This window comes from Lacerta agilis, chromosome 7, assembly GCF_009819535.1.
Source record: "Lacerta agilis isolate rLacAgi1 chromosome 7, rLacAgi1.pri, whole genome shotgun sequence".
Classification (NCBI taxonomy): domain Eukaryota; kingdom Metazoa; phylum Chordata; class Lepidosauria; order Squamata; family Lacertidae; genus Lacerta; species Lacerta agilis.
Genome location: NC_046318.1, coordinates 59,780,700 through 59,791,641, shown reverse-complemented (window position 1 = coordinate 59,791,641; position 10,942 = coordinate 59,780,700). Strand labels below are relative to the sequence as shown.

The 10,942-nt window shown below is 37.8% G+C and overlaps 1 protein-coding gene across 3 annotated transcripts in view; it reads right to left on the bottom strand.

Annotated features, from left to right (window-relative positions):
• Positions 1-2,012: 2,012 nt before the first annotated feature.
• Positions 2,013-10,942, bottom strand: part of WWP1 (WW domain containing E3 ubiquitin protein ligase 1) — a 47,994-nt gene continuing 39,064 nt past the window's right edge. For all 3 annotated transcript variants that reach the window (XM_033155506.1, XM_033155507.1, XM_033155508.1), the window contains 7 exons: positions 8,570-8,703; positions 8,337-8,477; positions 7,327-7,447; positions 6,130-6,234; positions 5,252-5,348; positions 4,501-4,573; positions 2,013-3,630 (listed from right to left, as the gene is read on the bottom strand). In XM_033155506.1, the coding sequence (XP_033011397.1) occupies positions 3,531-3,630; positions 4,501-4,573; positions 5,252-5,348; positions 6,130-6,234; positions 7,327-7,447; positions 8,337-8,477; positions 8,570-8,703 (771 nt within the window). In that variant the 3' untranslated portion in view covers positions 2,013-3,530. The remainder of the gene's footprint in view (positions 3,631-4,500; positions 4,574-5,251; positions 5,349-6,129; positions 6,235-7,326; positions 7,448-8,336; positions 8,478-8,569; positions 8,704-10,942) is intronic.

Below are 10,942 nucleotides of genomic sequence, written 5' to 3'. Positions count from 1 at the left end.
TGCTGTGCCTGAAGTAAGCAGCTACAATATCTCCCTGACCTGTGGCTATACTCGGTAAGGCTGACAAAAATTGGAATCAAGCTATCTAGAGGCCACAGTTTCTCCTTCCCAGATGTATTTGAACAAGGAAGTAAAATAGTCTGACATCTTGTGTTTTCAGTTCTGGGCACCACATTTTAAGAAGGATATAGACAAATAGGAACAAGTTTCAGCAAGGACAAAAAGTATGGAGGAAAAACCCTTTGAAGTTGAAGGGAATGTATATTTAGCCTGGAGAGGGTGGTGTAGCACATAATAGTACTCATGAAATACCTGACGCCATCTCACGTGGAAGATTGCAAAAGCTTGTGCTCTGCTACCTAACCACAAGTGTAGAGCTAGTAACAGGCATAGGCAAACTCGGCCCTCCAGATGTTTTGAAGCTACAACTCCCATGATCCCTAGCTAATGACCAGTGGTCAGGGATGATGGCAGTTGTAGTCTCAAAACATCTGGAGGGCCGAGTTTGCCTATGCCTGGCTAATAATCATTTAAGTTATAGTGGACTAGATTAGGAGAAAGCTCTTGGAGGTACAAGCAGTTGGGACAATGGAACAAAGGATCTCTACAGGTGGTGGGCTGTCACTCACTGGAGGTCTTCAAAGCAGAGGTCAGATGGTTGGTAATGCCAAAAAAATCTAAAAGAAAAATGGGCTCTAGGATCTTAAAAACAAAAGTCAAGGGGTCTAGAAAAAGAGCACTGGAGGGAGCCTAACTAGAACACAAAGCAAGTTGCCCAACATACACAAAAATCATGCAAACTCTAGCGAAAAGATCCCCCCATATGCTGATAAAGAACATATCAAGAACCAAGACAAAAGAATAACACAAAAGCACAAAGCTGAGCAGCATGAAGGCAGGAGTAGGGGCTGGTTGGATGCGATCAAATCAGCTGCAATCCCACCTTTAAGCACTGGAGGGAGCTCGTGTCCTACCTTTGAGCATTTTCAAAGGAATATGGTCTACCTCTAGGTTTCTGTTGTCAAATAGGTTAGGCAAAATTATGTACAGACCCCCTCCAACTTTGATTCTCTCATTGCAACACATTAAAGAAGTCTGTTCACACATACATGACCCACCATGCGTACAGGAAAATGAAGTTCAGTCATCTTAAAACTGGCAAATCTAGATTGTTATCTGCTTGTCATCTGAGACTCAAGAAGAAAATTACTACTTCCCTATGCTGGGGGCGTGAATCCTCACACTGATTGCTGTTGAAATATTTCCCTTAAAGCTTGAGGATAAGCATACCTGTCCTGTTCTAGTGAAATATGACTAATCAATACTATATGAGTCCTATCTAAAGCAGGAGAGTTAAGATTAAATTGAAATTCCACTGCTTTGAACAGGACTTAGACCTCACTACATTTTCCTGAAACACTACATTTTCTATCACCCATCCTTATATGGGTTGTAGCTGGGCCTGTGTGAATGTGTTTCTTCAGATAAGCCAAATCAAAACATACCAGCAGAGCACTGAATCCTAAGATTACGCAGCAGGGAGAGAGGAATGTGCAGTACCATACTCATTTTTGCTCACCTTTCCACATCCAGCTACAGATGTAGTGTTTATTTTCCAGCCATATAGCAGCACTAGCTAGATGTGGGCATAAATGAAGATCCAAGTCCAGTATATTTCCTATATGACTTTCAGAGAATACATTTGCTAGCGTAGCTAGGAGCTGGTGCAGGACAGGGAGGTAAGCAAGAAGCCCCGGTTTGAATTTTATTTCTACTAGGTAGCAATAGGAGGATCAGTTCCCACTTGGGGAGGAAATGCCCACTGGAGAAGTCAAATTTCATTAGTTTTCTGCATTATCTTAGGAACCATTTTTTTAAACGTTGCTCATGTGAATGGTGGTAGGGCAACCTAAAAGACTAAGGTTCCAATCAGGGTAGAAAAATCAAGATGATATTTTGGTGTAATCATACATATGTGTGTGCAGGGTAACTAACACAAGATAGACAGGAGGTCTGTTAATCAATGCAGTGCTTTTATCAAGCATTCACAGGTTAATATCCATGAATAATAAAGTGTAACAATATGTAGAAAAATAAGATTTTGGCAGAATTAAACTGCTATATTGAGAAAATGAGAGCAAATATAGCAGAGTCATACTGCATTTACAGGTTTTTTGCAGTTTGATATGTTACAGAAATGTTAATTCTAGGAAATCTGTTTCATGTGTGTACAAAACTGTATAAGTTAAATTTAATGGAATTTACAGTGAATATTGAAAGCATGATACAAATGGCAATTTAAAATGTTACTCTAATAAGGAAGCACAATTTGCTAAAAGTAGCATTTAATAATTCACATCAGTAAGTTGTAGAATTTATTACACATATTTGCAGTTTAGCAAATGCCCCTCAATACTGCAAACACAATTTAATTTTTTTATATACATTGTGCACTTATGACAAATAAGCCTTGGCCTATATAAAAACAAAATTTAGAGTTGCTTAATTAGGAACATCTGGATTTTTTTCTTGAAGGGATGAGAGTATTGAAGACTAATAGAAAATTAGTTCAGTTGTGCAAAGCATATGTAACTACTTCCATTTGGATTTTCTAGATCCATAATTTAAAAAATGAGAACCATTCACATTACTTTTTCATATCCTCAATTAATTATTTTATCAAATGAAATTGAAACATCACTAATATCTTTTTTTAAAGCCTGTAAGATACCAGACTGGGACAGAATATGTAGGAATCTTTTTTATTTTTTTCCTTGAAGATTACCTACTGTTCTCTTGGAAATAACCCAAGGTAAAATGTAAACAATTTTCAATGCTGCTCAATGAGTTATAATAATCTGTTCAGCTCCTACAGTAAAAGTCAGAACAGTGGCACCAATGTCTTAACAATCACATTCATCTTATTGTACATTACTCTTGTGCAAGTAATAAAGGCCTTACTCATGACCTCGGCTACACAGAAGTTGGGTTATCAGCTATTACAATTATTATTTTTTAATTCAGCTGACAGAATATCACATTCTATCATTTCAAAAAGCCAGCAGCATTTTTCTACATAGCGAGGATGTGTTTGGCCTAAGCCTTTTAACACCTTTAAAACAGCCATGCAATAGAAATAACCCTTAGAGATGTTGCATAAGTGAGAAGAATACAGAGCAGCCTGCACATTTTCTGAACAAAACCAAGAAAGATACTCCTGACTCTTCTGAATGGCTGTGATGTTTAATAAGTTTACAGCTCTATAAAACTAGAGCTCATTAGTGTGTATTTATATACACATTTTTTTAAATAAAGTCTTTCATGTTCAATTTTATTCTGGCCAGTCTTTGAGGGGAAAATAAATAGAGAAGGTAAAACTGTTTTGCATATCTTTGTGGAAGAACGGAGAACATATTTTAGAGTTCCAGAAAAATCACTGTACAGAAGAAACAGCTTATATACCACTAACTGTGCAATTTTGTTGCTCCAGCCTGCTAAAACAAAACTTCACTTTGCCTTGAACTTGCTTTTTATTCTTGTCCAAATCCTTCTGTCTCTTCAATTGCAAAAAGCAGCTTCTCTTTTAGCTGTTCATAGCTTTTATAAGGCGGTAAATCCAAACGATTAAAACTAGGAGAGAAGAGGGGGGGAATCAGAGACTCTACAACCCATTTAAAACATATTTCACAGGACCACATCAATCACACCTGTTGGATTATAAGCAAGTAATTTTTACCTCTTCAGCACTAAGTAACTCATGAAGATTCATAAATACTCATGCTAAGCTGAAAATAAATAGCCAGTTTGCAGGCCATTTTTGATATGGCTACTTAGATTAAAATACATAGTCAAGTTTACAGATTCAGATTGATTGTGCATAGGCTGATGAACAAAAGATGAAAACATCTGGTCGACTGTCCTTGGCCAAAGAGGGAAACTTAAGAGAGGATACAAATATCCTCAAATATGTTGGCGGTTTTGTTATTATCTTTGTTATCTCTGTGTTGATGCTGATAACCACTGGATCTATTTATTTATTTGTGCTTTTATCTTGAGAACTGCCCTGAGAACTTTTGATGAAGGGCGTTATAAAAATCTAATTATTATTAATAATAATAATAATTGTGATTTTCTTATGCAATTTACCCAGTGTAAATTTCAATCTGATGGTACGTTATTTGCTTGTAAAAATCATGCAAATGAAAGGCAACTCTTTTAAACTCTACTGGGTCCAATTTTCACTGAGATCCTATGGAAAAATAGAGAATGTGTGCGCGCACACTTGTTTACTGCTATCTGTTGGGGTAGGGAGTGTGACCTGTAGAATAGGGGAAAGAAGCAACCTGAGAGATGGTGCCCACAGCACTTTGAAAATTCCCAATGTGTCCCTGAGCCCCCAAAGGTAGGAAACCCCTGCGAAGAATGGCTGATGTTAAAGAAGCATACTAGAGAGCAAAATGTAAGATAACAAGGAACTCACTCTCTGTTGCAACAACTCACCATGTGTGACTTCTTGGTAGCCAGGTTTCCTTGCCAACTTTTTCAATGCAGAATTTCTGAGGACCGTTACTTCCTGAGTAATAAAAAATAAAATTAAAGGTTAAAAGGATATTTTGTGTTAACAGCAGGGTAGATATTAATGATACCATATTCCAATAATTGGGAGAAAATGCAGGTTAAAAAGACCAGGGAATGTTACTGTATGGTACACATACTTGTGGTGATCACAAAGGGTCTCCGGACGTTTCACCGTCTATTGATCCCTGTGCCACCACTTTATTTCTAGCTGCCACCAACCAGGTCCTACCTGGTAAAATACTGAGTCCAGTCGGGGTTAAATTGTAACATAAAACTTCTGTTTATTTATTGTAGTTTAACAAGCGTGTGGTTTCATAAACGATCTCAGTCAATTACAGTCAAGGGGTGCCTATCCAGACCTATAACTTCCTCTCCCTGCTCTCATTCCCTAAACCACCTCTCTACTTTTTACTTGTCTTCTTAGCTCCTAACTGTTCCTGACTCAGCTTATTCTGCTACACTAACTCAACCTACCCACAGACTCTCTCCCAATTCACTCCCACTCCAACCAACCACCCAACAAACTCCTCTCGCCTCTCCCAGAGCTGGTTTTATAGTCCCTCTGACTCCACCCCCCGGGTTCTGATTGGGTAACCTGTTTAACTATTTCACCTCCAGCGCTCTCATATGTTAACATCACAATACTTTGCAGTGTATTACAATGTTTTCTTACCCATGAGCTCAGCAAATCCACCCAGTGGTAATCGGCAAGTACCAGTGACAAACTGCATCAGTCGCATGCGAACTTCATTGTCAGCTTCTTTTATAAACTAACAGAAATTTAAAGTTTATTTTATTACTTTGAAATGTCAGTTGGTTAAGAGCTACCACTATCAGAAATCATCCATATTAAAAATTACATTTCAATTATAATTACACACATGATCCCAACTTTCCTAAACCAAGCAAACTCCCATAGTTTTAGAGCTTTGCATTACCTTTTAAAACTGGTTTCCTAATTTCATTCCATTTCATTTCTGAATTGCTTCCCATGAAACACCCCAAAGCAAATAAGAATTAATACACCAAATATGTGTTTATATAATTAGTGTTTTGAGTACAGGGGTGCTGGACCTCTCTAAATTCCTAGATCCAATAAGTGTTAGAATTTAATCAAGGCTTGGGGAGCTTAACTGTGTGCCAGACACTTCTACTGCCTGGATCCAGAAAATGCTAAAAGCTAATTAAGCCAGGCTGTAATGCTACACCCATTTACAGTGGTACCTTGGTTTACAACCATAATCCATTCCAGAGGTCCGGTTGTAAACCCAAACAGGTTGTAACACAAGGCACGCTTTTGCCAATGGGGCCTCCCCCCCCAAAATGGGTTGTAATCCAAAAAAAAAATGGGTTGTGATCCAAAAAAGGACACACACTTCCGGGTTTGACGTGGTTATAATCCAAAATGGTTGTAATCACTGTACTAATTTCCAGGAGGGAGCTACATGGAAGCCCAGGAAGAAACGTTGGGGCTTTATTTCTAAAATAAAAACCTTAGCAATGTGTAATTATTTCACACTTGCTGACGTTTTCAACAAGAATATATTATACCTGCCAGAACCACATTATTTGCTTGCTGTTTCTTGTATAATGACGATAAACAGTGTTCCTTTGCCAATCTGCCAAATCAACTTCTTGCATGCCACAAAGCATGACCTGTAAAAAGACCACATGATTTAGCACTTTAGTAGCTTATGTTCCTGAAGCACAACAGCAGATATTCCCATGATATTTTCTTGTCTTGCCCCAAATAAAGATTCTGGAAAAGTGAGATGAAGCTTTCAACAAAATATGAAAGCTTCATCTCACGCTAACAAATAAAGCCATCATATTTTTAAGGATATATTAAAAGAATTGGTCTTGTTAGTTGTTAAGGAACTGGTTAAGAGCTAGCTGCATAGCAATATGCTGTGTGTGTGTGTGTGTGTGTGTGTGTGTACGCGCTACTCCCACATTAGAAGATTCCATAGCAAGAAACAGGAAGACAGCCCATATGGTCAAGCTAAAGAACGTTATATGAGTGAAGGCAGAAACTGTATAACCTGCTTACTGAAAAGTGGAACAGCTTTGAGATGTACTGGTGTCACAAAATGTAAGAGAATGTACAACCATATGTACATTTCAAAGAGCAATACCTGATATACCTGTAGTTAAATCTATATATTTCTCTACGTTTTCCTCATCTGAGATTATTTTTTTATTATTTTGTTTTAATTATGTTTCTTCTTTAATTATGTGTGGGTTAAACCACACAGCCTAAGGCTTGCTGATCAGAAGGTCAGCGGTTCAAATCCCCATGACGGGGTGAGCTCCCGTTGCTCGGTCCCTGCTCCTGCCCACCTAGCAGTTTGAAAGCACGTCAAAGTGCAAGTAGATAAATAGGTACCCCTCTGGCGGGAAGATAAACGGCATTTCCGTGTACTGCTCTGGTTTGCCAGAAGCGGCTTAGTCATGCTGGCCACATGACTCGGAAGCTGTACTCTGGCTCCCTCAGCCAGTAATGCGAGACGAGTGCCGCAACCCCAGAGTCAGACACGACTGGACCTAATGAATATGAAAGCTAAAAGTTTTCTAATGTTCACATCACTGAGGCCTGCCTGTTTATTTGTGCCTTAGTCAAACACGGACATAACAATTTGCTCATACTATTTTTCCTCTTATTATGTTAGTATCAAAGATTCTTGCCCAGTAAAACTGCTGCACCACAAATTTCTTGTTAAAAAATAAATAAATTTGAATCAAAATTACCTCCAACTCTTTTTCATCAAAATACTGCAGCCACTGAAGGGGAACAACTTCATTAAACCCATCAAGGAAAGCTTTGGTTTGTTCTTGTACTCCTCGTGAAAACCGCCACTCTGCCATTAGGCTGAAACAGAAGTTTAGAGTTGTAAAAGTGGAATCCTTTATTTAAAAACAAGCTGCAAACATTATACTGTACTCTGCTACACTAATTCCACATTTTTATAAGTTCCAGAAATTCCAGATTTATTTATTTTAGCATTGTAACTAGAGCAGTCTCATATATCCTCTTACCAACACTTTACTCCTAGATGGACATCTATCCAATTTTTTTGTATGTATTATTGGAAGTTTATGGGCTGGACTCTCACTATGAAAGCTCTGAGAAAATGCACATTAAGCCATCTCAAAAGCAGGCTTATCTAATACAAGATCTCCCCTTTTTCTCTCTCCACACACACACACACAAAATAAACACATTTATTTATGTATAAATGCAGGTATGTGTTTATGCACACACATATGTATGTATGTATATTATTGGCACAAAGTTATGAAAAACTCTGCCGAAATCTTTAGTGTACTTTTATAGTAGCATGTATTTGTTTATCCACCCACATTTCTTTCACTTTGAAAATCAGGAAAGTACTAATACTAATTAAACACTAGCTGATGTTCCATCTTCCACACACCTATTAAATAGCAATACTTGCTCTGCTCAGATATATTGCTGTCAAACTTCAGGAAATTTCTCCTGGGCCCCACACCCCATCCCATTCTGCTTGACAGAGTATTCCAACCCTACAGAGGTCATCCATCGTCCCCCCCGTGCACAGAAGGTTGTGGAGGGAAGAGCTTCCTCCTGCTGACAGAATGTGAATTTCTGCATTGATAATGATGAAAAAGTTACAAGAAAAATGTTTGACAGTTTATATATATATATATATATATATATATATATATATATATATATATATACACACACACACACACACACACACACACACACCCCATACCCAATGTATTCTTCTTTGTTCTCTTCGGTTACAAGTAAGTTTGAGCCTCCTAATTTCAGCTCATGCGAGGTAACTTTTCCTAGAAGCTCCATGTCAACACAGAAGTACATTTCTAAGTTGCACTCTTCAATGTTGTTGTCCCTAAAGAGGAAAATTAATCAAAGATAAATGAAATATAATCACTTTACTAATATAACAGAAAAAATCGTGAACTTCTGAAAAGATTTACAAACCTTATCCAAATTAAGGAATTATAAAATTCAGTATCAATAGATTCCAAATCCTTTATTGTGAGTTTCTTATTTAACATGCGCTTGTAGAATGGCAGGGAAAACCCAGTATCAATGAATTTGCCATGAAACAATGCCTGTTGAGGATTTAAGTAACAACAACAACAATTCAGTATTTCAGCTTCAGGTGCATCACTCTGAAAAGTGGTGACTGTTTATAGAAAATAGTAATCTTAGGGGAAACTAATACCAACAAAATAAACACTATAAATCAATAAACCAGAAGATTACATGATTCTCATTATCAGAGTAATATCCCTTCAAATACAGGCTAAACTAGCAGAGCACATCAGTCTTGCAGCCACATTCTCATTACATGAATTATTTAGATGAGTCTACTGCTCAGTAGAAAGTTTGGCCAATATACAGTACAATGAGGTGTCTAACCTGAAGAGAATGAATGAGATGAAAAATAAATACGGTGATAACTTTCAAAATGAAAGAGTTCTGTTATAAGAATGTGCATAGGAACATAAATGTGATTAGCTGCCAAATGCAGAGGGAAAGATTACATAATGCAAATTCAACATGTTGCCACCAGGAGGCTTTCAGTTTGTCCCAAGACGCTCCTGAGAAATTATCAAAGATTCTTTCCTAGTCAAATCTTTTAAGTAGATTAGAACAAAGGAATGCTACAAAACACATTTTCTATACAGTATTGTGTGATTTCTCATTTCCATAGTACAATTATGAATTTGCTTTTTTCCAATTTGTATATTATTCCTAAGTATGTAAAAATGTAGTAGGGGTAGGGAAACGGTGGCCTTCTGGATATTGTTGGACTCATAATTCCCATAAACCCTCATATGGCCAAAGACAATAGATGGTAAACAACTTTTGTAAAGCCACAAGTTATTTGCCCCGCTCTATGGGATTTGCCCCATGTTTCCATGTTCCTAAGCTAAATGTCCACTTCCTTAAGCCTTTAAGGAATTTGTTCAATCTCTCTGGTTCCTTTATTTCAATTTTCTGTACAGATCACTTGCATCTTATGTGGGAGTTACGTTCTGGGGATAGCAAGTAAAGCTAAAATCGCATATAGGCAAAACAACTTATTGGAACAAGAAGGCAGAGAGCTTTTAAGCTTTCAGACTTGCTTACTAGGCTCTGCTGGACCCATCTGAGATCTCATGAGAGCCTCCCAGAGCCTGGTAAGCAAGGCAGAGAGCTTAAAAGTTATTTCCACACCAGGGAAACCCTGCACAAAAAGAGCTTTTAAGCTCTCCGCCTTCCATGCATTTAATTTGTGTGATTTCAACTGGCCAGCTTTCCAACTGCATAAATTTGAAATTGCTTAAGTTAAATACATGTTAATTGTGAGTGACTCTGACATCAGACACTCAGAGTAGATTTGTTAATATGGGTGCACTAAAGAGCTGTGTAACTGCAACGTATCTGCTCTTTTATTTTCAGCCTTTTCCTTATACAGTGGTAATTTGGAAGTCAAACAGAATCCGTTCCGGAAGTCCATTCGACTTCCAAAACATTTGGAAACCAAGGCGCAGCTTCCAATTCGCTGCAGGAAGCTCCTGCAGCAAATCGGAAGCCACATCGGGTGTTTGGGTTCCAAAGAACGTTCACAAACTGGAACACTCACTTCCAGGTTTGCGGTGTTCGGGAGCCAAAACGTTCGAATTGCAAGGCGTTCATCAACCAAGGTACAACTGTACCTCCTTATACTGAAGCTACAATCCTACATACACTTATCTGAGGGGACAGGAATAGGAATGCACTATGAATTCCTGTTTTGCTGATGTGGCATACTAGCTGATATTTTTAGCATGTTTTCAATTCTGACCCCAATATTTCATTGCTAGGTAATTATAATTAATTTAGAATTTTAATTTTAATTTAGAAGCCTCGGTAAATATATTTGTCTCTTCTGCCAAAAAAATACAATATGCACTGCTTTACACTTTCATTGAATCTCCTTTGTCATTCCATTATCCCTTAACTCACTATGAGGAGTACCTTTTAAATTCAAATGCACCATAGCATCTAGTATAATGCTGGGTCTTTATCAATATTAAATCATAATGAATCATGCCCAGAGCAAGGTATGTGGTTCTTTAACTTCTCTAAAAAGCCTTTGTTCCAAAGGTCTGGAACCAGTTTACTGTGAGATCTCCTTACCCCATAAACGCTTACTTGACTGCTTCAACCTGCAGAACTACTGTTACACATGCCACATAATACTCATTTCACATTTGTAAGAAATCAATATTTAAGTGTGGCAGCACCAACACTTTGTAACTCCCTTCCTGTTGATATCAGGCAGGCACCTTCACTGTGCTTTTTTTCGGTGCTAAAAACATT